At 56.2% G+C, this 25,244-nt stretch overlaps 2 protein-coding genes and 1 long non-coding RNA gene across 5 annotated transcripts in view; 2 read left to right on the plus strand and 1 right to left on the minus strand.

Annotated features, from left to right (window-relative positions):
- The first annotated feature begins 1,216 nt into the window (after positions 1-1,216).
- Positions 1,217-9,833, plus strand: Gpr108 (G protein-coupled receptor 108). 2 transcript variants are annotated; one of them, XM_055617702.1, is made up of 17 exons: positions 1,217-1,369; positions 1,982-2,101; positions 3,536-3,586; positions 3,769-3,851; positions 4,693-4,811; positions 4,900-5,093; positions 5,192-5,296; positions 6,593-6,726; positions 6,826-6,901; positions 7,231-7,304; positions 7,397-7,514; positions 7,771-7,901; positions 8,050-8,093; positions 8,337-8,386; positions 8,512-8,595; positions 8,684-8,808; positions 9,361-9,833. In XM_055617702.1, the coding sequence occupies exons 1-17, from the start codon at positions 1,244-1,246 to the stop codon at positions 9,431-9,433; spliced, it is 1,707 nt and encodes a 568-aa protein (XP_055473677.1). In that variant the 5' UTR covers positions 1,217-1,243; the 3' UTR covers positions 9,434-9,833. The 2 variants fall into 2 exon arrangements, with proteins under 2 accessions (XP_055473677.1, XP_055473678.1); XM_055617703.1 differs by having other exon boundaries at positions 6,832-6,901.
- Positions 2,539-11,210, minus strand: LOC129684519 (uncharacterized). Of its 2 annotated transcripts, none has more exons than XR_008721358.1 (4): positions 11,083-11,210; positions 7,303-7,466; positions 6,574-6,714; positions 2,539-2,842 (listed from the first exon to the last, which is right to left on the minus strand). It is a non-coding gene; the product is annotated as an uncharacterized LOC129684519 (long non-coding RNA). The 2 variants fall into 2 exon arrangements; XR_008721359.1 differs by having other exon boundaries at positions 2,539-3,665.
- A 4,650-nt stretch (positions 11,211-15,860) lies between these two features.
- The window catches only part of C3 (complement C3), a 24,837-nt gene continuing 15,453 nt past the window's right edge, over positions 15,861-25,244 (plus strand). The window contains exons 1-21 of the mRNA XM_055617701.1: positions 15,861-16,013; positions 16,899-17,088; positions 17,454-17,616; positions 17,714-17,784; positions 18,446-18,540; positions 18,638-18,720; positions 18,825-18,915; positions 19,000-19,102; positions 19,277-19,403; positions 19,501-19,616; positions 19,702-19,848; positions 20,284-20,493; positions 20,581-20,787; positions 21,211-21,369; positions 21,577-21,706; positions 22,170-22,241; positions 22,416-22,616; positions 22,945-23,053; positions 23,491-23,576; positions 24,236-24,378; positions 24,481-24,693. Coding sequence (XP_055473676.1) covers positions 15,937-16,013; positions 16,899-17,088; positions 17,454-17,616; positions 17,714-17,784; positions 18,446-18,540; positions 18,638-18,720; positions 18,825-18,915; positions 19,000-19,102; positions 19,277-19,403; positions 19,501-19,616; positions 19,702-19,848; positions 20,284-20,493; positions 20,581-20,787; positions 21,211-21,369; positions 21,577-21,706; positions 22,170-22,241; positions 22,416-22,616; positions 22,945-23,053; positions 23,491-23,576; positions 24,236-24,378; positions 24,481-24,693 — 2,793 coding nt within the window. The 5' untranslated portion in view covers positions 15,861-15,936. The remainder of the gene's footprint in view (positions 16,014-16,898; positions 17,089-17,453; positions 17,617-17,713; positions 17,785-18,445; positions 18,541-18,637; positions 18,721-18,824; positions 18,916-18,999; positions 19,103-19,276; positions 19,404-19,500; positions 19,617-19,701; positions 19,849-20,283; positions 20,494-20,580; positions 20,788-21,210; positions 21,370-21,576; positions 21,707-22,169; positions 22,242-22,415; positions 22,617-22,944; positions 23,054-23,490; positions 23,577-24,235; positions 24,379-24,480; positions 24,694-25,244) is intronic.

The following is a 25,244-nucleotide window of genomic DNA, read 5'->3' on the forward strand; positions in this document are numbered from 1 at the left end:
GCACCAGTCCTGGACTACACACACACACACAAACACACGCCCACACTGCACCTGACTGCTCATTTCCTAGCCTCATTCACTGAGGTCTGACCAGGACTGCCCTTGAGAGTCCCCGTATTTCCCCTCCCCCTCCCGCTTAGACTCTGGGACTCTGGGGCAAGTTCGGGTCCTCCCGATCATAAAAGCCTTTTCACGCCTTGTAAATCCCCTTGAGGCTTCCGCACGAAAGGGAAAAGGCCCCGGTGTCTCCCACCCCAATCTCCCCGCCTGCAGGTGCTTTCTCCTCTGCTGCGGAAGTGCCAAAACTGGGCTGAGGCTGGAAGAGAAAGGCAGCCTAGACTTCTGAGGAACTAGGCCCTGGAGTCCCCGCAGAAACTGAGGCTCCAACGGGCCCTGGCCCCACCTGCTGGCGGCCGGTAGACTAAGCTCCTAGATGCAAGGCGGGGAGCGGGAAGGGGGGGAGGGGCGGAAGAAGAGTCAGAGGCCAGATGATGAATAAAGTGTCAGGCCGGGCGTGCCAGGGTCAGCGACGTAGCTGGAAACTCTACAGCTGGGGTCCAGCAGCTGGGGCTCTTCCAGATCCGGGGGCTCAGTAGGAGAGATCGGAATGGGGAGAGGTCAGGGTTTCAGGTTCAAGTTGGGGCTCAACCGCTGCAAGGAGGTTAAGTCTGGGGCGGAGTCTGCAAGGTGGGACCTACAATGGCACTCGGCCTGGGATTAGAGGTCAGCACGGGGTGAAGAATTTTAGGCTTCTCTTTGGCCCAGGAAAGTCGAAACAGGGCAAGCCTCAACAGACGCTTATGTTTACCAAAAGCTCTTCTGGCCCGGTGCCACGTCCCGAGATGGGGGAGAGAGAGGAAGTGAGTTTAATGGCATGCTGGGAAATGTAGTTTATGCGTGCTTTGTTGCGCGCATCTATTCCCTCTCCATTCTGGGTAATGTAGTCCTGGACCGTTAAGAGTTGGTGAAGCAATTTCGCTTTAAGGGACGGATATGGGTCCCCGGATCATTGGTGAGTCTTCCTGTTCATCAAACTACATCCGGGACGATCTGTTTAGCGATTGGAGGGCAAGAAAGCGGGGCTGAAAAAAGTAAGCGCGCCCATTGGGCATGGCTTCTGTCCATCAAAATGATCTCGGGTGCTAATTGGATGACCCAACCACGTCGTGAGACGATTGGCTAACAAATGGGCAGGCCCTACTAGGCGTCAGAGGCGGTGTCGGGGGCAGTCGCAGCCCCAGAGATGGCAGTGAGCGAGAGGAGGGGGCTCAGCGGCGGGAGCCCAGCGCAGTGCGGATGGGGACGCTTGTCGCTGCTGGTGCTGCTGCTGGGCGGCTGCTCAGGCCGGATCCACCGGCTGGCGCTCACAGTGAGGCCCGCGGGCTTGGCCTCCCTTCCCCCCTCCCCAGAGCTCCGCCGGTGGATGGAGTGGCCGCATCCCTCACAGCGGGCCGCTAGTGGTCTCGTCCCTGGGCCCCCCTACCCGGTGCTCGCAATGGGTTGGCCTGGTTTAGGGGCGGGGCTTCATCTCCCGGGACCCCTGAATCCTGGCCCTTTAAATTCCGGGGGCCCCTTGGGTAACTACCATAAGACCTCCTGGGAGGATGGGGTACCTAGTAGGGTCTTCCTGGTAGTCACTTTGATGGGGCGGGGCAGGGCCGGGGAGCTACTTTGAAAACTAGCCCAGATGGAATTGAAATGTTTTTCAGGAAGTCGAATCTAATTAAGCCAACATGTGTAGCCCACTCTTGATGTTGTGCACATCAATATGGGGCCTTTCATGGGGGTGCCAGGGTCTCACCTCCTGGGCACTCAAACCCACCCTACCATAGGGAAATGCCACCACCACCACCAGCACCCTGTACCCAGGAAGGCTTTCTCACATGCTCATGGCCTGAATAAAACTGTCCATGCAGTGGGGCTGGGATCTCGCTGGTGGGGAGAGTGTCCTTGCTGCCACTGTCGCTTTGGTTTCCTGCAGGGGGACAAGCGAGCTGACATCCCACTGAACAGCTTCGGATTCTACACCAACGGCTCCCTGGAAGTGGAGCTGAGCTTACTGCGACTCGGCCTCCAGGAGACAGAGGAGAAGTCACCAAGGGTGAGGACTCAGTGCACACGTTCTGGAGTTCCCTTTCCCACACCCACGTGATCTGTGGAAGGCCCCATAACCTTCTCGAACCTCAGTTTCCTCACCTGTCCCTTGGGAATGAATACAATGCCTCATGCAGTCTGAATTTGGGGGTACAGATCCGTCATCTTAGTGTCCCTGCTGGCTGAGGCAAGGAGCCCCAGACTGGGCCGTCTCTTTAGGTGCTCTACTGCTAAGCAACCCCACCTCAGCTCCTTTGTACTATAAGAGTTTATACTGTGTATAGTGTATTTTAATCATACTCAACCTCCCCCAACACCTCTCCTCCCCCTAACTCCTTCAAGACGCATCCCCACCTTTCCAAACTCCGCCCAATCTCCAGCTGTCCAATAACTCTGCATCAACCAGGCTTGGCCACAAACTCAGATCTCTGCCAGCCTCAGTGCTGAGAGTAAAGGCCTGTGTTCTTTTTTCATTTTCATCTGGGGCTACACCCCTAAAGAAAACTTGCTCTTCTTCACCCATCATTCATCCGCTGGCCTTAGCTCCTCAGCTAGGTGTGGGGTTTTGAGCACTCTTCTTTCTTTGCTGGAATGTTGACCAGCTTGCTCCTGTGCAGGCGACCATGGCTGCTGTGAGTTCATAAGCAGCAGTCTGCCATGGCCAGAAGACTTTTTTTTTTCTGCTCCAGTCCTCCCCAACTTCTGGCTTTTACAGTCTTTCCTTCTTCTTCAGCGATGTTCCCTGAGCCTTTGGAAAAGAGGTGTGATATAAATGTCCCATTTATAGCAGCCTTATTTTCTCTTTTTGTTTGTTTGTTTGCTTGCTTGCTTATTTGTTTTTGGTTTGGGTGTGGTGTTCAAGACAGGGCCTCACTATGTAGCTCTGGCTGTCCTAGAACTCACTATGTCGACCAGGCTGGCTTTGAACTCACAGACGTCTACCGCTGGTATTCAAAGGCATGCATCACTGTGCCTGGCAAGCAGCCTCATTTTGACAGTTTGTTTTGCAACAGGGTCTGACGTAGTGCAGCTTAGCCTCAAACTTAAGTCCCTCCTGCCTTAGCCTATGAAATTGCAACCATGCTCTCTCCTGTCCAGCACCGTTAACATTTTAAGTGAGTAAAGGCAATCAGGCTGTGAACAGTGTCTCAAAGGAAGTACATTCCCTATGAGCATTGAGAGCCAGGGGCAGGTCATTGGAAATCTAGCATATGGCGGGCGTTCAGTACCTGTGAGATGAGCCAGAACTGCTGCTACATGGTGAGGCGGCTGGAGAGTTGCTGCAAATTCGCAAGTTCAACCCCCAGCCTGGCCAACCTCGGTGAATCCCCTGCCAGCTAGGGCTATGTAACGAGTCCTGTCTCAAAGCAGAACAGAACTAGGTTGCATCTCTTCTGGTGGATGCTTTGGGAGCCCTTCACTGTTTTCTCTTTTCCTTCAGGTGGGATTCAGCTTGAACCGGGTACGATCTGGCAGCGTTCGCTCCTACTCGGTGAGTAGAGGGCTTCCGAGGGATGAGGGGGAACGGGTGTGGTGTCGGGGCCCTGTCTTCTCCATGAGAGCCTGCAGCCCTGGGGGGTGGGGGGGAGAAGCGATGGCTGGATGCAGAAGCACACTGAGCAAGGCTAGACCCATGGACAGTTGTAACCCAGTGTCCCTCTGTCCACACCCCAGAGCCGGAATTCCCACGAATGCCCCCTGGAGAGAAACAGCAGCAACTTCCTGGTCCTGTTCCTCATCGATATCAAGGACCTGCAGTAAGTTGTGGCAGTGGACCCCTAAAGACCCACAGCCCTAGGGAGAAAGCCAGTCACTTTTGGCACCTGGTACATCATGTGTTTGTGTGTTTGTATGTGTGTGCGCACATGCATGCTGCTGGAAGTTGACCCCACTGTCTTACAAATTGTATGAAAGTACTATACCCCATCACACCTCCAGCCCCTCCCTGGGGGACTCCAGGCAGGAGTTTCACCCCTGACCATACCCCAGCTCCCTTACTAGGAGATTCTAGGAAGAGGCTCTACCCCTGACCATGCCCTCAGCTCTCTTTGTACTTTTTTTCCCTCTTTGAAACAGGGTTTCTCTGTGTAGCATTAGCTGTTCTGGACTCACTTTGCAGACCAGGCTGGCCTCAAACTCACAGAGATCCGCCTGCCTCTGTCTCCCCAAGTGCTGGGATTATAGGCGTGTACCACAAACACCCAGTTTCTCTTTGTACTTTTAAGACAGGGTCTAAATAAGTTTTACCAGTTTGGGCCTTGAACTCATTCTGTAGCCCAGGCTGACATTGAACTTGTAATCCTCCTGCCTCTGCTCAGCCTCCCAAGAATCTTGGATCACAAGCCCTTGGCCCATAAACCAGGCCATGTTGTCTCTTAACTTAGTGCTTATGTAGCCCATCCTAGGGGACCTGTAGTTGCTCTTGCAGGCAACCATGAGTGTGGGAGCTATGATGGGGGAGGCGGGGAACCAGATGCTAAGAGTTGGTGGCCAGTGGCTCAGAGAGATGCATCAACCCTTAGGGAGGGCATTCGCACACATGGGATACCTGACCACAGTCTTCACCCTTCCCCTTCCCTATTCCTCCGCTCACCCAAGGGTCCAAGTCCGAAAGTATGGGGAGCAGAAGAAGCTGTTCATCTCCCCTGGCCTCCTGCCTGAAGCTCCTTCCCAGCCTGGCCTTCCGAAGCCGGCAGGTGTCTCCCAGGAGAGCGGTGGTAAGTGCACGTGGCTAGGCAGGGGCACCCTGGCCATACAGTTTTCTGCCCATCTGTCTTTTGATACTCATTCGCCCATCTCCTACAGAGAGCCCTGCAGTCAAGAAGGAGCAGACAAAGCCTACAGCACCTCAGGTTCCGGGAGGCAAAACTGCTCCAGGGGGACCCGGGCCCTCGATTGAGGGCCAGTCTCAAAGGCAGCCGCCCTCGAGGGACCCCAGTGGGAAGGAGAAGGAGCTGGTGCTGGGGCTGGGCCACCTCAACGACTCCTACAACTTCAGCGTGCGTCCCTGCCCTGCCACCTGTGTTCCCTCCCCCCCCCGCCCTCCCCCACTGCAGTGAGGAACCCTCCAGACTGAGGCCCTTCTCCCCACTAACAGTTCCACATGGTAATCGGCTCCAGGGCTGAGGAAGGTCAGTACAGCCTCAACTTCCACAACTGTCACAACTCCATTCCTGGCCAGGAGCAGCCATTCGACCTCACCGTGAGTGTGGAGGGGCAGGCCTGAGTTTGCCGGGATTGGGGGGGAGCCATGCTGAGGAGCCAGTTGTCTCCTCCCGCCATGTGGGTCCCAGGGAGCAAACTCAGGTGGGCAGACTTGGCGGCAGGCTTCTTCATGCACTGAGCCATCTTGCCAGCCCCTGGATGAACTTCTTGAAGTTGCTCTGGTGGGGCATGCATTGTAGGGTCTCTAACCCTTCTCCAATTGGAAGTATTTAAGGGAAGACAAAATTTTATCTATTCCGAGTATTTAGAGAATTCTGTGTGTGTGTGTGTGTGCGCGTGCGTGCGCGCGCACGCAGGTGAGCTTGTATTATGTACAGAGAGAAATGTGTTAACCCACAGTGCTGTTCCTCAGGATGCTGTCAATCTTGGTACTGCTTTTTGTTTGCTTTGTTTTCTTCTGAAACAAGGACTCACTTTGTAGCCCAGGCTGGCCTAGAGCTCATTATGTGGGCCAGGCTGGCTTTGCACTCACTGCCCCTTTCTCCACCACCCTCCCCCTGCTCCTTGAGTGCTGGACTTAAAGGAATGCGACACACCGCTCACCTCACCCTGTTTTTTGAGACAGGGTCCCTGACTGGCTTGGAGTGCACAGATTCCTCAGGCTGCTGCCCAGCAAGCCGCAGGGGCTACCACACCTGCCTTTCTTATGTGGGTTCTGGGCGTGTGAAGAGAGCTCCTCATGCTGGCAGGGCAAACGCCTTACACCTCAGCTGCCTCCTGGCCGCTCACATATGCCATCCAATGCCATGAGCGCCCTGTAGACTTGTTTTCCTTTTGTTTTGAATGTGTGTGTGCAGTGCGTGTGGAGGTCAAAGGGCAGGTTACAGGAGTCGATCTCTCCTACCTTCACACGTGCTCCAGGGTGACACCTGGAGTCGTCCTTGGCCTCCACACAGGTAAACAGAATCATACAGTATGCCCTAAGTATCCAGTTGCAGCATGAGTACTTGTACTGTATACTTTGGGCCACCTTTCTCCTGGTGTTCCCTACTCAGTGTCACGTGACACCTCTGTATCCCTGGTATACATTGTTCAGCTGTTCCCAGCCCTCTGCAAGTGTGTCAGGCCCTGTATGAATTCTCCATCACTTTGTACAGAGACCGGGTCATCTCTGGGTGTTTGTTCTTTTGAGGTCCCAGTGCCAGTCCTCTGTGGCTGCCAGTGAATAGCTGTGTACCCATTTGAGAGATAGGACCAACTGAGGCTCTGGCTAGAAAATGGGAGAGTTCGAGCTATAGGGGCAAGGCCACCCACCTGCATTCCCCCCGTACAGGTAATGATCCGAGAGAAGAATCCAGAAGGCTTCTTGTCAGCGGCTGAGATCCCCCTCTTCAAGCTCTACCTGATCATGTCTGCCTGCTTCCTGGCTGCTGGCATCTTCTGGGTGTCTGTGCTCTGCAAGAACACGTAAAGCCTTTTCACCAGCCTGCCCTTCCCCACCTCTGCCCTGAGGACCCCGCTCACTGACCTCAGCGGTGCTCTCCCCACCCATCTCTCCTCTGGCAGATACAGTGTCTTTAAGATCCACTGGCTCATGGCAGCTCTGGCGTTCACCAAGAGCGTCTCCCTACTTTTCCACAGCGTGAGCACCCAGGGCCCAGTGGCTGCACGAGGGTGGGATGATGAGACGGGACATCTGTCCACCTGTGCACCTTGTCCATTTCGTCTCTGTTGACACCCCACCCAGCTCTTGCCACCCGCCTCTGGGACCATCCGTTGGACAGCACTCACTGTATTGTCCAACCATCCCACACCTAGCCAACCCTCCTCTATTGCAGAGGGAGGCTGTGGTGATGGACTTTCATTTCCCTCCCAGTCACCCGCTCATCCCATAATTATCCTCTGTGTTCCTAAGCCGCCCCCAGCCTCCCACCCCCCTCTCTGACTGCCCGCGCATCTGCCTGCCTCCAGATCAACTACTACTTCATCAACAGCCAGGGCCACCCCATCGAGGGCCTCGCCGTCATGCACTACATCACCCACCTGTGAGTCGCCATCTCTGCACACAGGTGGGCACACAGGAAGGGAGGGAGGGTCCCCACCGCATCGTCACGCCTCCCCGCCCTGGCTCCCCCAGGCTGAAGGGCGCCCTTCTCTTCATCACCATCGCCCTGATCGGCTCGGGCTGGGCTTTTGTGAAGTATATGCTGTCAGACAAGGAGAAGAAGATTTTTGGGATTGTGATCCCCCTGCAGGTTTGGGGGCCCAGTTCCCATGGGGGTCTAGCAGGGTGGAGGAAGGGAGGCTCAGGCAACAGTGGAGACATCTGGGGAGAGGTGCGGAGAGGAGTGCTATTAATGCAGGGAGGGATGCAGGAGAGACGCCGGGAGGGGTGCGCAGGCGGGGTACAGGGAGGGGAGTCCATGGGGTAGGGATTTGGCAGTGGCTCGTTTTCAGTGGGCTGGGGTAAGAGGATGGGAAGAGTCAGGTGGCACTCGGCCATCCCCACAGGTCCTGGCTAATGTAGCATACATTGTCATTGAGTCCCGTGAGGAGGGTGCCAGTGACTACGGACTATGGAAGGAGATCTTGTTCCTCGTGGACCTCATCTGCTGCGGTGCCATCCTCTTCCCAGTGGTCTGGTGAGGACCCCGGAGGCCCTGCACCCTTGCCTGGCTGAAGACCTGCCTCCCAGCCCCACTGAGGCCCCTTCCCTACCCCAACAAAAGATTGTCCTGTGCCCTGGCAGGACCAATATGACCATTTCCCATATTCTTCCACCTTTTCCAGGTCCATCCGGCATCTGCAGGATGCCTCTGGCACTGATGGGAAGGGTGAGGACCCCCTCCTCAAGTTTGTCCCAGCCCTGCTTTCTCTCTGACACCAGGTGTCTGCATGGCTGTTCTTGTCTTACTCCTCTGGCCCCTCCCTCATCTCCCACTGCCCCACTTTTCAATTGCTCTTGCTACTGTTCTCTTATTGCCCTGGACCTGCCCCCCAGGCCCTGTTTCCTTCTCCATTGCCCTTTCGTCCTGCCACTTTCAGTGACACCCCCCCACACTTGTGCCCACCCACAGTGGCAGTGAACCTGGCCAAGCTGAAGCTGTTCCGACATTACTACGTCATGGTACGAGTCCTGCCTTCCCACAGGCCTGAGTCCCTCTCTGCTGCCCTCTGCCCCTGACCCCCAGCCTTGACCTGTCCTCTGTCCTTGTGCCCTTATCCCTCTCCCCACCAACCTCGTGCCCCCAGGTCATCTGCTATATCTATTTCACTCGTATCATCGCCATCCTGCTGCGAGTGGCAGTGCCCTTCCAGTGGCAGTGGCTGTACCAGGTGAGCGAGGCAGGGTCACCCCAGTAGACTGTGGGTCAGGAGTGTGGGTGGCCAGGGAGCCCCGCCTGAGCCCACACCCGCTCCCCAGCTCCTGGTGGAAAGTTCCACGCTTGCCTTCTTCGTGCTCACGGGCTATAAGTTCCAGCCGGCTGGGGACAACCCATACCTGCAGCTGCCACAGGAAGATGAGGAAGACATACAGATGGAACAAGTGTAAGCAGAGCTGCAGGGGTGGGGGCCAGGGCCCGAGGGGGCAGGACCAGGAGTTCTTTGGAGCTGAAGAAGTTAGGGAGCTCACAGCACTGGGGCAACAGGGCAGGATGGGGCGGAGGCCCAGGCTGCTTCTGGGGGTACAGCCAGGCAGGGTGGTGGGTGGGTGGGGCTAAAGGTGGGGTATGGGCAGCTCTAACACTGGTCCAAGTGGTGCTTGGAGATAGCCTAGGAGAGGGTAGAGCTGGCTCTGAGGTGGGCTGAGGAAGAGGAGGGATAGGATGTGGAGGGTGGGCAGGTCTGGAGTCACTGGGGGTGGGATAAGAGTACTGGTAAAGGATGGGCTACATCCCGCAGGGCCTTAGGCAGGCTGGGCCAGGACCATGCCATTCTGGAGCCAGGTTAATTTGGCAGGGTTAAGACTGGTGTACCAACCACTGGGCTAAGTTGGCCTGGGAGGGTAAGACGGGAGTGGGCGGGGCTGAAGCAGCTCTTGGACAGGGCCTGCTGCTATTCAGCTGCTGGACCCTGCTTCTCCCGTGTGCCCCCTCCCAGGATGACGGACTCTGGGTTTCGGGAAGGCCTGTCCAAAGTCAACAAGACAGCCAGTGGCCGGGAACTGTTGTGACTTCCCTGTGTCCAGCCAGCGCCCTCGGTCCTTCTGCATCCCAACCCCTATATTTGTCCCCAAGTGTGCAGGGAGCCTGGGGGGACCATGCCGATGAGGCACCCAGGATTCGGGTCCCCAAGGAGCCTTTCAGAAAAGATGCCCTTCTCCCAGCACCGCAGCCCTCTCCTTGGCAGGGGACACTTCAGCCTTTTGCGGTACAATAAGGACCAATCTTTTTCATTTCTTAAGTTTCTTGACTTTAAGGGTTTTGAATGCCTAAGGCAAGCTGCATTTATGATCTTAAATCCAGAATTCTCAGTCTACATGGTGGCACATGTCTGTCATCTATTGCTCTGGAGAACCTGGGCCTTATGAAACCTTGAGTAAACAAATAAAAATAAAGAGAACTCGGAATTTACAGTGAGGGGAGGACATCGGGCGAGCGGACACTGTGCTGGGCCCTGTGCTCCTGGGGAAAGCATGACCAGTCCTCCCATCCCAATCATCACAGGCCTTTCAAGTCACCAGACCAAGATGAGGGTCCCACAGGGACAGACCACAGAAGTCTGGAAGGTAGAAAGAACGGTGAAGTGTGTGCCGAAACCTCCATAAAGAGCTGGATGTGCCTGTAATCCTCGGAGGGGGAGGGTGCAGACCTCTCTAGGCCTGGCTGCCCAGCCAGCAGAGCCTACTTCCTGCAGCCCAGCCTTGAGCTACCCCATCTCAAAGCTCAGGTGGATGGCAGCTGAGGAACAGCAGGCTAACCTGAGGCTGTCACACCTGCAGATAATAGTCAGCGTGGGAGTGTAGGTTAATGAATGACTTCCAAGTCCCCGAGGCCACCGAGTAAAACTAATAGCTGTCATGTTGGTTCAAGTCTGTAAACCCAGTATTCAGGAAGCTGAGGCTAGCCCGGGCTACAGAATGAGGTCCTATCCATGTGGAAATGGATAGTCATGGCTGTAAGGGTCCAGCAACAGCCTCAGCCTGGCCTCCATTAGAGTTAGCTCTTCAAGAAGGCTCTCTGGCCTCCTCTGAGGATACCCAGGAATGTCTTACAGAAGGCAGAGACATCATGGTGTCTGGGGAGGGGTGAGGAAAGGGGCCGCTTGAAGGCTTCCACAGTAAGGAGATGAGGCCAGCTGCAGCCCAGATGAATAAACAGCCCAGCCAGCGGAAGCACTCCACTCGGGCTGGGTAGAGTGTGAAGGAGGCGGTGGAAGGCAGAGCTGGGCCTGGCTGGGCCAGCAGCAGAACAGATTGGTGAGGCTTTGTGCTAGGGCCCACAGGAGCCGTGGAAGAATCAAGGGGAGTGTCCTGTGCAGGTGTGCGTGCTGGAGTGGACAGTTATAACCTTCCCACTCCAAAGATGGGCACACGCTAGCCCTCAACAGGTGTGAAAAAGTTCCCTGACAGTGAAGGGGCCTGAGGATGGGGCTTAGGGAAGATCCGAGGGTGAGATGGAGGAGAGGTCACCCTAGTGGGCTCTAGTGTCCTCACAGTGCTCTTGTGGGAAGAGGTGAGCCAGAGCCGAGGCAGGGGAGTGAGCTCCACAGCGCACACACCTGTCTTCCCAGGGCTCAGGTGGCAGCAAGCCCGTGAGCTTAGCCTAGTTTGCATAGTGAAAGAGTGGGGAAGGGGGGAAGAGGTGTGCGTAAGGCACCCACCTGAGTTTCTTGTTTCCGGGTGCCTTTCACTGTCCTCTGGAGACAGGCTGAGTCTGCCCCATCCCCTCCTGTGTCATCTGGGCCCTGCAAGCCCCACACAGCTCAGGAGAGAAGCTGTTGTCATTGGTGGTGTGGACCTCGAAGGGTCAAGGTCCCTGGGGGTTAATGAGTTACCGGGTAGGAGGAGAGGTCACACAGCCCCAGTGCTAGGTGGACAGGAATTCCAGGAAAGCCACACAGCCCAGGACCTGTTCTACAAGTGGGGAGCCTGGGCGGGAGAGGGAAGGGGTGCACAGGCAGTCAGTTGAGGGGTCTGCAGCCAAACAGAAAGTCTCCCCCTCTCGTCCTCTCCTGACGCCATGGCTCAGCACTGGCTGAAGGGGCTGTCAAGAGGTTTGCCCCTCTGAATCCCTAAATGTGTGTGCCTAACACCAGGCATTTCTCTCTCTCTCTCTCTCTCCGTTTTTTAAAGAATGGTTTGTTCAAAGAGCATTTTATTTGGACTTTTTCTTATTTTTAGGCAGGGTTTCATGTAGCCCAGGCTGGCCTTACACTTTCTCAGGAGCCAAGGATGACCTTGAATTCCTGATCAGATGGAGTTTTGAGAAAGGGCTTATCATGGAGCCCAGGCTAGATTGGAACTTGTGGCAGTGCTCCTGCCTCAGCCTGGCACTGTTCTCCAGTGTGTGTGCATGTGTGACTGTGTGTGTGTGGGGGGGGGTGCATGTGCTTGTGTGAAGGCATATGTGTACAGGTGTACATGCATGCATGTACCTGTGTGGACATGTTCATGTGTAGGTGTGTGTATGTGTGCGTGTGTGTGTGTGTGTGTGCGCGCGCGCGCGTGCGTGTGTGCAAAGTTGACGTCTTCCTTAGTCACTCTGCACTGTTGTTTGTTTACCAAGGCCTCTCACTGGACCCAGAGCTCACTGGCTCTGTCTGGTCCAGTAGGTCAGCTTGCCCAGGGCCCAAGGAACCCCTGCCTCCGCCTCTGCCGCAGTTATCAGTGGATGCCACTGCCCAGATCACTAGCTTTGTACAAGGGTGCCCAGATCTGTACACACCTACCACCTCGCCAGGCCTTGACATTCACCCAGGTTGGTCTCAAAAGGCAATCCTCCCCCCTCAGCTTTTTGAGTATTGGGAGTGATGGAGTGAGAGTGTGTGCACGTACAAAGTTTTAGCCAAGTACTTTGCACAGATCTTGTAAACAGCCTTGAGGCCAGAGTGCTGGGCACATGGCCCCCACTCACTGGGAATCCCCTCGCATGCTCCCTGCAATGCTGGCTCAGCAGGCCCACTCGCTCCCTCTCCAAGTTCTGAACACAAGTTCTTACTTTCCCAGAGAGGAGTCACAGAGTTCAAGAATTCCCCATCTCCCTTTCCTCCCTCACTTTCTCCCTCCAAGCGGGCCCTGGTCCAGACCTGGCTTCCTGGTTATCTCCCAGCAGCAAGCCCTGAAGTCTGATGACTTCCAGTAAATGAGGCTGGTCCAGACCTTCCCACCTCCCCAGCCCAGAAGCAGGAGCCTTAACCATCCAGCTGAGACCTGATCCCCCCCCCCCCCCCAGCCACTGGGTTGGCCCTTTGTTCTCAGACCTGTCAATCACTCACCTCCACCAGGCAGGGTAAACAACCACAAAGGACAAAACATCCAGTAGACACAAAGGAGCAAACACTGGCAAATCACAAAGCCGTCCTCTTCCAAGCCAGAGTGAAACAACAAGGCCAGGAAGAGGACGGAGCACAGGGGCTCGCTGCCAAGGCTGGCAACCAGACCTCATCCCAGAGATACATCCCTTCAAGGAGAAAAGGAACACCCACAGGTTGTCCTCTGGCAGCCACACAGGCATGAGTATATACAACGATAAATAAACAAGATGCAGTTTTAAAGTGTGTTCATATAAATAAGATGCAATTTTAAAATATGCTTACTAGAACAACAGCAAGGAGCTGAGGGCTGGGGGCGGGGGGGCAGGTGAGCCGCAGAAGAGCTGCAAAGGGAACGCTTAGAGAGCTGGTTTCAGAAGTTGGGCCCAGGTTTTGGAGGCAAGCTAATGTGTACAACTCCCTCCTCTCCCTCCTCCTCCCTTTCTGCCTTCCACAGAAAGGATGTCGCAATCACAGCGAAAAGCCAAGCCAGGTTTGTTCTAACTCCCAGCCACCCCTGTGCCAGGAGAGGCCAGGAAAAATTACTGTTTTACAGGAAATCAGGGCAAACTGTTCTCTTAACTCTTTCACAGAAGGCTACACGAATACCTGTCCTTGGATTGGGCGTCACCATCTTGGTTCAAAGTGTTCCCACAGCCATTCACGTTCCAGTCTCAGAGGACAGTGTGGAGAGGCCGACAGAAAAAGCTGAGATTCCACTTAGTACCAAAGACCCTCAAAAGTTCTCACCCAGGTGGATGTGGCCACCTGCCACCTCAGTCCTGGGTTACGTCCCCACAACCATAGAAACCGGGCATGACAGCAGCCACCTGCGACTGCCTGTCAAGCCAGCACTCGGGAGGTGAGGCAGGAGGAGCAGGGGTTGGAGGTCACCTGTCTTTCCGTAAGGACTTTGAAGCCACCGGGGCTACAGGAGACTCAGATGAGAGAAACAAAGGAAAACCAGCTAGGCTGGGTGGCCACCCCTTTACTCTCAACTTTGGAGGCAGAGGTGTGTGGATCTCTGAGTTCTTGGCCAGCCAGGACTAAACACCTTCCCTATATCAAAAGGTCTGAAATCCAGCTAGCATGGCCGGGCAGCCAGGCCAGAGGCAAACTGACAATTCATTCCTTTGAATCTGCAACCCAGCCGGCAGGTGTGTAAATCTGTAGAACCTTCAAAGAGAGCGAGCTGGCAAGATGGCCTGGAGCAACCTCAAGGGAACACCAGCCAGCTTTCTTGCAGGAAGAAACTGAGGCCCAGGGCCCACCCAGGATGGTGAGTGGCAGCTCCCAGGGAGCTGAGTTGGAGCTCTCAGGGCACAGAGTTGGCAGCTGAACCCGGAAGTCTGTCTGTCATCAGCACAGATTGGTTGCTTCAGCACAAGGTGCAGGGGCCAGCAAGAAGGAGGAAGTCTGTGAGCACTGACCTGAAACAATCTGAGACAGATGTCTCTCACTCAGAAAGCAGGACACCGCTCAGGGAAGCCGGCAGAACAGTACAGAGGGCTTGAAGGTTACTGTTAGACCGTGTGTTGGTAATGATGGATAGGAACTGGCCTCTCTAGAAACGCAGTCTGTGGAGCTGGAGAGACAGCTTGGCAGTTGTGAGCACTGGCTGCCCATCCAGAAGACTCAGGTTTGATTGCCAGCACCTAATGTGGCTCACACAAACACTTGCAAGTCCAGTTCTGGAGATCCAGCATCATCTTCTGGCCTCTGCAGGCACCAGGCATGCACAAACACTCTGACACATACATATAAAATAAATATTTAAAAAGGAAAGGAAACAGGGTGTCAGGTAGTCCAGCCTGACCTCTAGCTTGCTGCATAGCTGAGGCTGACCTTGAACTCTTGATCCTCCTGCCTTCACCTTTTAGTACTAGGATGACAGACATGTCCTACTGAGCTGCATTCTAAAGCCGTTATCTGTCCTTTATAGATATTAAGCCTTGTGAGTACCTTACCTGACATGTACAAAGTCAGTACAACTGAAAATGATAATATCCGTGTAGATACAGGACAGGTCCCAGAGACAGAGCCGAGAGCGGACCTTTCCTTAGTGACTCTCAAAGCCCACCACACTCGCTCAGCCACCCAAGGACAGGGCAGGTGAGGTCCACTCGCCCCTTTCCCTCCTAGAGAGTGAACTTCTAGGCAGCCTTCAAAGCCAAGCTGAGGGGCTGGAGAGATGGCTCAGAGGTTAAGAGCACTGCTTGCTCTACCAGAGAGGTCCTGAGTTCAATTCCCAGCAACCACATAGAGTTCAATTCCCTTACAACCATCTACCATAATGAGATCTGGTGTCCTCTTCTGGCCTGCAGGCAGAACACTGTATACATAATAAAATAAATCTTAAAAAAAGAAAAAAAAAAAGCCAAGCTGAATTCATCTACCTCCAAGAAGCCCTCCAGATCCTCTAAAAAAAAAAACAGAATTCTTTCACGCTGCAGAAAATGCTCCACAGAGCTGGCACTGTGCGTGAGAAGCTGCCCCACGCCTTGCTGTCCTCACAGGAAAGGCTTGTTTTAGAAATGCACAAGTAGGGTTTGGTAATGCCCAGCAACTGAGGAGGCTGAGGCGTTGCTTGAGGGCAGGATTCAGGTAGTGGTTCTCAACCTTCCTAGTGCTGCAACCCTTTAATACAGTTCCTCATGTTGTGATGACCTCCAGCCATAACATCATTTCAATGCTACAATTTTGCTACTGTCATGAATTGCAATGTAGATATCTGATTTGCAAACTCAAGGGGGCCTTGACCCACAGATTGAGAAGCGCTGAATTAGGGAGCCCTGGGGAGTGGGGAGAAACAGACAAAAGTGCTCTGGCGCTGGGACCCAGCTAAGTGAGGAATGAGCCACTGCACAGTTCAGTGGGGTCTGTAACCAAAGGCAGCAGACACCTGCCCAGGTTCAGCACCCGACCTTGACACCAGGAGAAGCCCGAGCCAGGCAGGTACTTTGGAGCTCCAGCGAAATGTGCCTCGGGTTACTCACCCCAGGACTTGCTGGCAGGGAGCTTGTGAAAAGCTTAGGAAACTCTGTTGTGAAATCTGGGGCAGCCCCTGGGGCAGGAACAGGGAGGGACCAGAGAAAGAGGTCAGCATAAGAGGCAGCTGCTGCAGCTCCAGCTCAGCACTGCCCCTCAGCCCCTCGGCCCCTCAGCCCTCAGCCCTAAGCCCCTCCTCCACCTTTGCCCTTCACCATGGCCCCCGCTTCAGGGCCCCGGCTGCTGCTGCTGCTGCTGCTGTCCAGCTCCCCCCTGGCTCTGGGGAGCCCCATGTAAGTAGTTACCTTCTGGGGGTGCAGTTCCTCATAGAATTTCGGAGGCACCCGGGTGCGTGCAGCTTTGTGAAGTGATGGATGGGTATGGAACAGGGGTGTTAAGAATTTGTGCTGGGCTGGAGCACGGCTCAGTGGGTAAGAACTCTTGCTGCATGAACATGACGATCCTAATAGACTCCCAGCACCCATGCAAAAGCCAGGCATGGCCTCCTGCAGGGCCTGTATCCCTACGCTGTGAGGCTGCAGACAGGAGAGCTGACCATGCTGGCAGGCTGCTAGCCCAGTGCCAGGTTCAGAGAGAGAAGACCTCGGCTTGTGGGAGGGTCGTAAAACAGGACACCTGCCATCCTCCTTTGACATCCACACACATGCATAGTCATGGGCGTGCATGTACACACACACACACACACACACACACACACACAGAGTTTGGTTGTTTGTGTGCCGGATGTTTACAATCTCATCTTCATAGAATGCGGGTACTGTAGCATTGGGGTGCCTGGTTATAAACAGACGAAGGTCTGTAGGCTGAGGGGGTTTGTGCTGTCCTGTGGTTTAGGCGTTGGTGAGTTTGGGATTTGAGAACTGGAGGGTTGTTGGGGTGTGTAGCCCTTGACTGTTCGGACTCTCAAAAGCCAAGCTCAGGGTGGGCCTGGCCTACGCCTTCCAGGCGAGCCTTGGCTACAGAGTGAGCTCAAGGCTAGCCTGAACAGCTTAGTAGTGACGTGCTGTGTCCAAACAGAAAAGTGAGGCTGGGGCGTGTCTTAGTGGGAGAGAAAGCACTGCAGGAGCAGAGATAGAGCACCCGGAGCCCTCCAGAACCAGGGACTGGGCTGCAGTCTCAGCCTGGAGGTGGTATCGGCTCTCACACCCCTCGGCCAGGTACTCCATCATCACCCCCAACGTCCTGCGGCTGGAGAACGAAGAGACCATCGTGTTGGAGGCCCACGAGGCACAGGGTGACATCCCAGTCACGGTCTCCGTGCACGACTTCCCAAAGAAGCAGGTGCTGACCAGTGAGAAGACGGTGCTCACAGGTGCCGGAGGACACCTGAGCACGCTCACGGTCAAGGTGGGTGAGGGCCTGAGGAGATCCGGTCAGCCAGGCTGCCTCCGACATCCTCATCTGTGGGCCCCCTCTCTGAGCGTCGCCCCACCCCCACCCCGCGCGTTTGAGTCTCCTCCCTCTGACATCCTCCCCCTGAGTACTCACCCCCTCTGAGCCCCTCCCACTCATCTGAGTCCCCTCCCCCCCTAGACTCCTCCCCTCTGAGCCCCTTTCCTCTGAGTCTCCGCCCTGAGCCCTCTCCTCTGAGTCCTCCCGGGTCTGCGGGGGGCGGGGGGGGGGGGGGGAGAGGAGCTCAGAGGCTCAGGGGCAGGCTCTCTGGGAGCCTCACCCTGCGGCAGACTCCTGACCCCCCTCTGGCCCATGTGTAGATTCCGGCCACTAACGAGTTCAAGTCAAATAAGGCGAACAACTTCGTGACGGTTGTGGCAAACTTTGGGGCAACGGTAGTGGAGAAAGTGGTGCTGGTGAGCTTCCAGAGCGGGTACCTCTTCATCCAGACGGACAAGACCATCTATACCCCGGGCTCCACGGGTAAGCGCTGCGCCGGGCGGCGGCTTACGCCAGGTCTGGGCTGCCCTCCCAGAGCCCGAGGTCTAACGACGCTCCGCTTACCTCCCCCACACCTCAGTCCGCTATCGGATCTTCACCGTGGACAACAAGCTCCTGCCCGTGGGCCGCACAGTCGTCATCACCATTGAGGTACCAGCTGCTGAGTTCCCCAGGGGTGGAGACCCTCAGAAGTGGGGCGCGGGGGCAAAGGACCACACAGTGGTCAGTGCGGAGACCAGAGACCTAGGAGGACCCATAGGAGAGTCGTAGACGGAGGAATCTGACTCCAGAGAAACTCCCTGCGCCTCAGATTCCCTATCTGAAGACAGGGATGACCGTTAATCGTAATTCTGTGGTGTCTATTGTGCCCAGTAGTGGTCCCTGTGGAAGCCTCCCTCCTCTCCCTACAACCCTCGGTGGCTCCCACTTCTTTAGGATCAAAGCCTTCCTTGCAAGGCACAAGGCCCTGCTCACCCTGCCCAGTTTCTTCCCTACCTTCCTTTTCCCTCTGTGTCTCTAGCTCCCTCTGCTCCAAACACACACACACACACACACACACACACACACACACACACACACCACACCCCTCATCTTCTAAATGTCCAGGCTTTTGCTATATGAACTATATCCTAAGCATACAAGGAATGCTCAGAGAGGTTGAGCTATTTGCTTGAGATCACAGAGCTTGTAAGTAGTACAGCAGGAGCCTGAACCCAGGCTGGGTTGCTGGGTTACCAGGTCTGAGCCCTGAACGGCCTCCTGAACAGACAGGCGGCAGGTGCTTGCTTCATCCCGTGCGCCTTTCTTACAGACTCCCGATGGCGTGCCCATCAAGAGAGACACTCTGTCTTCCAACAACCAGTTCGGCATCTTGCCTTTGTCTTGGAACATTCCAGAACTGGTCAAGTATGTCTGGGTCTCCAGGAACAGGACTCCCCTGCTGGAGAAGAGGGCTGGGGAGGAGGTGCGTGGAGGCCCCGCCTACAGCCCTCATTTCTTGCAGCATGGGGCAGTGGAAGATCCGAGCCTTCTACGAACACTCGCCGCAGCAGGTTTTCACTGCAGAGTTTGAGGTGAAGGAGTACGGTAGGTCCTGGGGCAGCCGACCGAGTCGGGCTGAGGGCGAGGCCACCGCGCCTGCGCTGGCCGGGCAGCCAAACCAACGCCGTCCTCCTCGCACCCTATCCCAGTGCTTCCCAGTTTCGAGGTCCAGGTGGTGCCCTCCGAGAACTTTTATTACATCGATGACCCAGCCGGCCTGGAAGTTACCATCAAGGCCAGGTGAGGGTGGGGTGACGCATGGGGGAGTGGGTCTTCCGCCACAGCCAGAGGCTTCTCCAGGACCCCAGTGTCCTTGTCTCACAGGTTCCTGTATGGGAAGAACGTGGACGGGACGGCCTTCGTGATCTTTGGGGTCCAGGATGAAGATAAGAAGATTTCTCTAGCGCACTCCCTCAAGCGTGTGGTGGTACTGTCCCTGGAACCTCAAGCTCTCCTTCCTCAGACCACGCCCCACGCCCCTCCTCAAGCCCCTCCCACCCTTTAGCCCCTACCAGTCCCTGAGCTCCCACCCTTCCCAGCCTCTCCACTCTTGGGAACCTTCTCCTCTCCCTTTCCCCCCCCCCGCCCCTTTCCTCTGCAGATCGAGGACGGTTCGGGGGAGACAACGCTGAGCCGGCAGGTGCTGTTGGATGGGATGCGCCCCTCCAACGCTGATGCCCTGGTGGGGAAGACCCTGTACGTCTCTGTCACCGTCATCCTGCAATCAGGTGAGGAAAGCAGGCAGCAAGGCCAATCTGAGAAAGGAGGCCTGGCCCTGAAGGGCTGCTGGGAGCCTGCCCTTACCGATACCGTCTGTCCCCTCAGGCAGTGACATGGTAGAGGCAGAGCGCAGCGGGATCCCAATTGTAACCTCCCCATACAAGATCCACTTCACCAAGACGCCCAAATTCTTCAAGCCAGGCATGCCCTTCGACCTCATGGTAAGATCTGGTGCCAGTCCCCACTTCTACCTTCCAGCACTCTGCCCACACCACCTGACCCTTCTCCACCTGCCTCTGTTCACAGGTGTTCGTGACCAACCCCGACGGCTCACCAGCCAGCCGAGTGCCAGTGGTCACTCAGGGGTCTGACGCGCAGGCTCTCACCCAAGAAGATGGTGTGGCCAAGCTGAGCATCAACACGCCCAACAGCCGCCAACCCCTGACCATCACGGTGAGGGTCCCGCAGCCGGGAAACACGGGCTCTGCTGGCTTCACCCTAGCTTCCGTGGTTCACCCAAAGGCTTCCATGCCTCTTTAACAAAACATCTGACAAAGCTGACAGTGTGAGGCTACAGTCTGTGATGGCTGGGCCGGCCCAGCGCCTGGGGCATCGAGCATTTGCTCACAGCTCAGCAGCAGAGATAAACTGCGGTGCTCAGCTCACTTTCTCCTCTTTATCCAGTCCAGTCCTCCTGCTGAGGGGAGGCCCATGCCGGCCCCACGTTCAACCTAACGTAGGAACCGCCTCCTGGGCAGCCAGAGCTGCCTCCTGGCTGCTTCTAGATGCTGTGGGGCCTCCAGTCAGCATCAGCCATCACCACCTGTTGCGAGCATCCCAACCCGGGACGCTTTGAGAAACGGGCATGCCTCCCTCCTCCCCGTCCAGGTACGCACCAGGAAGGACGGTATCCTGAACGCGCGGCAGGCCACCAACACCATGCAGGCACAGCCCTACAGCACCATGCACAACTCCAACAACTACCTACACCTGTCAGTGTCACGTGTGGAGCTCAAGCCAGGGGACAACCTCAACGTGAACTTCCACCTGCGGACAGACGCGGGCCAGGAGGCTAAGATCCGCTACTACACCTACCTGGTCAGTGGCCGGCAGGTCCTCCCGCGCCCAGGGGCTCCTGCCCAGCCCCCCCGCCCCCGTTCTTATGCCAGCCCATCATCCCTCCAGGTCATGAGCAAGGGGAAGCTACTGAAGGCAGGCCGCCAGGTGCGGGAGCCTGGCCAGGACCTGGTGGTCTTGTCCCTGCCCATCACTACGGATTTCATTCCTTCCTTCCGCGTGGTGGCTTACTACACCCTGACTGGAGCCAGCGGCAAGAGGGAGGTGGTGGCCGACTCCGTGTGGGTGGATGTGCAGGATTCCTGTGTAGGCACGGTGAGCCCCCATGGTCTCTCTCTCATCTCCATCCCCTTCTCTCTCTCTCTCTCTCTCTCTCTCTCTCTTCTCTCTCTTTCTCTTTGTGACAGGGTTTCTCTGTCCTGTAGAGCAGCCTGGCCTCAGACTCACAGGGAGATCCACCTGCTTCTCTACCTCTTGAGTGCTGGGGTTAAAGGTGTGTGCCACCACAGTCACCAGGCAGCTCTGTCTGTCCTGAAACTCAATAGGTAGACTAGGCTGGCCTTGAACTTGCAGAGATCCACCTGCCTTTGTCTCCCCTCGACCCCCACCATTTGCAACTTCTCTTCTCTCCCACTCTCCCTTCCCCCTTACTCTATTCTTCCCCCTCCCTTCCTCTCTTCCTCAGTGGTTTCTCCAGGATTGACTCTCCCCCATCTCACTTCCCTCTCCGCCCTATAGCTGGTGGTGAAGGGTGACCCGAAAGATAACCGACAACCTGAACCCGGGCACCAGACGACACTGAGGATCGAAGGGAACAAGGGGGCCCGAGTCGGGCTGGTGGCGGTGGACAAGGGCGTGTTCGTGCTGAACAAGAAGAACAAACTCACCCAGAGCAAGGTGGGCGCTGCATCTCCCCCAGAAGCACCGTGGGGTGAAGAAAAGGCGCTGTGGGCGTGGGAGGCTGGCTAGCACTCTGTCGAGGTGGGATGTGAGGGGAGGAGGGGTGGGAATGGCTGGGTCGGGCCTCTTGGTGGGCTGTATGAGGCTCTGCCGTCCCAGCCTCTCTCCGCCCCTGCCACTCTCCCCACCTCATCCCACTTGCAGATCTGGGACATGGTGGAAAAGGCAGACATCGGCTGCACACCAGGCAGTGGGAGAGACTACGCCGGCGTCTTCACAGACGCGGGCCTGGCCTTTAAGACAAGCCAAGGCCTGCAGACTGCCCAGAGAACAGGTGAGAAGAGAGCAGTGCTGGGCACAAGGAAGGACATGCTTCCATGCCCAGATGCCCATGTGAGAGCAGGACCCCGAGATCAAGAAACTGAACCTCTGCCCTTTCTCCACCAGCAGCACCTGCCCGTCCCTGGTTCCTGTTAGAGTAGTTTTTAATTGAATTAAATTAAAGTGGCACGTGTGTGTGTGTGTGTGTGTGTGTGTGTGTGTGTGCACGCGCGCGCGCATACGTGCACCACAGCATGCATGTGGAGATCCAAAGGCAACTTGTAGCACTCCGCTCTCAGCTTCCACCTTGTGGGTCCTGGGGACCAGACTCCGCCCATCGGGATTAGCAGCAAGCCCCCTCACCAGCTGAGTCACCTCGCCAGCCCCCACCGCTGCTGCTGGAGCCTCAGTCTCTTCTGCCTCTAAAGGGTGCAGTTGCATTTTTCTCGCTCATTTCACTCCTGTGCCACTTTCAGATCTCGAGTGTGCCAAGCCTGCTGCCCGCCGCCGCCGCTCAGTGCAGTTGATGGAAAGAAAGATGGACAAAGGTTGGGAACCCTCCGCTGACCCCATCTCCATGCGTCACCCACACCCCTCCTGTTAGAACTCCTAGGGAGGAGGAGAGGGCTGCCTCGCTCGTCCTGCCCAGGGCGGCTCTATAAGCAGGCCAGTTCGGCACACTCCTGACGGCTAAGACTGATGCGGGTCTGGGCCTTCCACAGCCAGCCAGTACACTGACAAGGCTGTGCGGAAGTGCTGTGAGGATGGCATGCGTGATATCCCCATGAGGTTCTCCTGCCAGCGCCGCTTACGCCTCATCTCCCAGGGAGAGAGCTGCAGGAAGGCCTTCCTGGACTGCTGTGGCTACATCACCAAGCTCCGGGAACAGCACCGCAGAGAACACGTGCTGGGCCTGGCCAGGAGTGAGTGTGCCTGCTGGGGGACACAGCTGCCTGGTGTTGGGGTGGCTGCCTGAAGGGTGGCCCAGAGACTGTGGCCCCAGCCCTATTCCCCGGGAGGACAGGAGGAGGAGGACGAAGGCCAGCTGGACTTCATGGCAAGGGAGAGACTGGGGGAAGAAGCCCAGGGCGTTCCTCACCCTGGCCATCAGCTTTCCAGACCTATGCCTCCATTCCACAAACCAGTGCCTCTTCAGCAAAATGTAGATAGTCTTCTACAGTAGTCCACCTTAAAGCTAGGTGTGGCGGCACACACTAGGGCTCTTCCCAAGCCAGATCTACCCACCCTCAGGTGACATGGATGAAGACATAATTCCAGAAGAAGATATCATCTCTAGAAGCCACTTTCCAGAAAGCTGGTTGTGGACCATAGAGGAGTTGAAAGAACCAGAGAAAAATGGGTATGGCTTGATGGTCCATGGGTAAAGGCGCTGGCTCCCAAGACCCACTGCTTGACCACGATTTGTCCCTTGACCTCCACATGAAGGTCGTGGCAGGAGGATGCCACACTCTCTCTCACACATACACACAGTAAATATATTGTTTTAAAGGGAGCTGAGACTGGGACACTCCCATTCTGTATCTCTGCCTGAGGGCAGAAGTCTTCCTCCCAGACCCTCGAATTTGCATATGATTTGCATGCACCTGCCGACTTCCTGTCTCCTCTGGAGACGCCATGGAGGTCCATAACCTGAACCAGCAAAGCCACTGGAGCAACCCAGAGCTCCTGTTTAACCTGTGCCCCAGGGCCCACCTCAACACCCTTCTCCATCCTGGTAGATCTCACTGTTTTAATTTTTAAACTTTTAATTTTTAATTTTTAAACTGCCCTGCCCAGAATCTCTACAAAGGTCATGAACATCTTTCTCAAAGACTCCATCACCACCTGGGAGATTCTGGCAGTGAGCCTGTCGGACAAGAAAGGTACGGGAGGGGCTGCGAGGGTGGCTCAGGTGAAGCGCTTGCTCTTCTAGCAGAAGGACCCGAGCTCCCTCTGCAGAACCAACACTGTAGTGCCTGCCGGCCATCCCAGCGCCAGGCAGACAGACAGGAGGATCCCTGGGGCTTCCTGGATAGATAGCCTAGCCATCCGTGAGCTCCAGGGTCTGTAAGAAAGCCTGTGTCAAAAAATAAGGTAGAGGGCCTGGGGAGCTCAGTGGTTGAAAGAAAGCATTTGCTGGTCTTGCAGAAGACCGGATGTAGTTCCCACGCCTAGATCAGGCTGTCCACAAGTGGCTGCTGGTCCAGGGCATCTGGCCCCCTCTCCTGGCCTCTGTGGGCAGTGCACTGCTATGCACACAAACACAGTGTGCACATACATAAATACGGTGGGGAAGCAATTGAAGAAGATACCCAGTGTCAACGTCTGGCGGCCACATGCACGAGCACACACATGTGAACACACAGAGGTTGGGCACAACTGGCTGTGATACCGCCACAACTGGGACTTGTCGATCCCAGGTGCACGTTTAGTCAGATGGGGTCAGTCATGGACAGCTAGGGACCTTGAAGCAGGAGCCTGGCTTTGCCCCCCTGCCCTGCCAGCCCCGCCCCGCCCCTCACACTGCCCTTTCTGCTCACAGGGATCTGTGTGGCAGACCCCTATGAGATCACCGTGGTGCAGGACTTCTTCATTGACCTGCGGGTACCGTACTCCGTGGTGCGCAACGAGCAGGTGGAGATCAGAGCTGTGCTCTTCAACTACCGTGAGCAGGAGACACTCAAGGTGGGAGCTCGCTAGAGCTGGGGGGGCCACCAGGACCCAAAAACCCACCCTCCCCTGCCCTGGCCCCTCCCTCACCTGCCTGGGCCCTTCCGTCTCTCGCAGGTGAGGGTGGAGCTGTTGCACAACCCAGCCTTCTGCAGCATGGCCACCGCCAAGAAGAACTATCAGCAGATCATCTGGATCCCTCCCAAGTCTTCTGTGGCTGTGCCTTATGTCATCGTGCCCTTGAAGATCGGCCTCCAGGAGGTGGAGGTCAAGGCTGCCGTCTTCAAGCACTTCATCAGCGATGGTGTCAAGAAGACACTGAAGGTCGTGGTGAGTCCTCGGGGAGGCTCTGCCGCCTCTGGCCTTCAGACCTCCCTGCCGTTGACCTGGGCTCGGACCCACCACCAACCACCTTAAGTGTTGTCTCGGTGTCAGGCCGAAGGGGCAGAGCGCTCAGTTAGTTCATACGGAGCGCCGGGCTCCGGCCTCAGCACGTTGTAGACCAGGTGTGGGCTGTGGCCTGTTATCCCAGCATGGGAGGTGGGAGCATGAGGATCACGAGTTTAGAACAGCGAGGGCAGCTTACTGAGAGCCGGCCTCCAGCTGCTGCTGCTGCTGCTGCTGCTGCTGCTGCTGCTGTTTGTAAAGAAAAGGGGCCTGGGGAGGCGGCTCCGCTGAGCTCAGAGCCCAGCCCAAACAGCGGCCAGAGGAGGGGTTCACCGCCGGCCTCGCCAAACCAGGACTCCTGGGTCACCAAGAGACTCTGCTAAAGAGATAAGGTGGAGAGGGCTAGAAGACACACACGGCACTGACATTTTCACAGGCCTGCATGCACACTCACACACACGCACGCTCGTACATGCGTGCAGACATGTATAAAC

Source organism: Psammomys obesus, unplaced genomic scaffold (genome assembly GCF_907164565.1).
Source record: "Psammomys obesus unplaced genomic scaffold, mPsaObe1.curated_primary_1811, whole genome shotgun sequence".
NCBI classification, from domain to species: domain Eukaryota; kingdom Metazoa; phylum Chordata; class Mammalia; order Rodentia; family Muridae; genus Psammomys; species Psammomys obesus.

Bases quoted from the DNA above. Each gene is read 5' to 3' on its own strand.
- Gpr108 (XM_055617702.1), top strand. From the start codon at position 1,244: ATGGCAGTGAGCGAGAGGAGGGGGCTCAGCGGCGGGAGCCCAGCGCAG. The intron at 4,812-4,899 runs GTAAGTGCACGT...CATCTCCTACAG, and splicing joins TGTCTCCCAGGAGAGCGGTG to AGAGCCCTGCAGTCAAGAAG. The intron at 6,727-6,825 runs GTAAAGCCTTTT...CTCCTCTGGCAG, and splicing joins TCTGTGCTCTGCAAGAACAC to ATACAGTGTCTTTAAGATCC.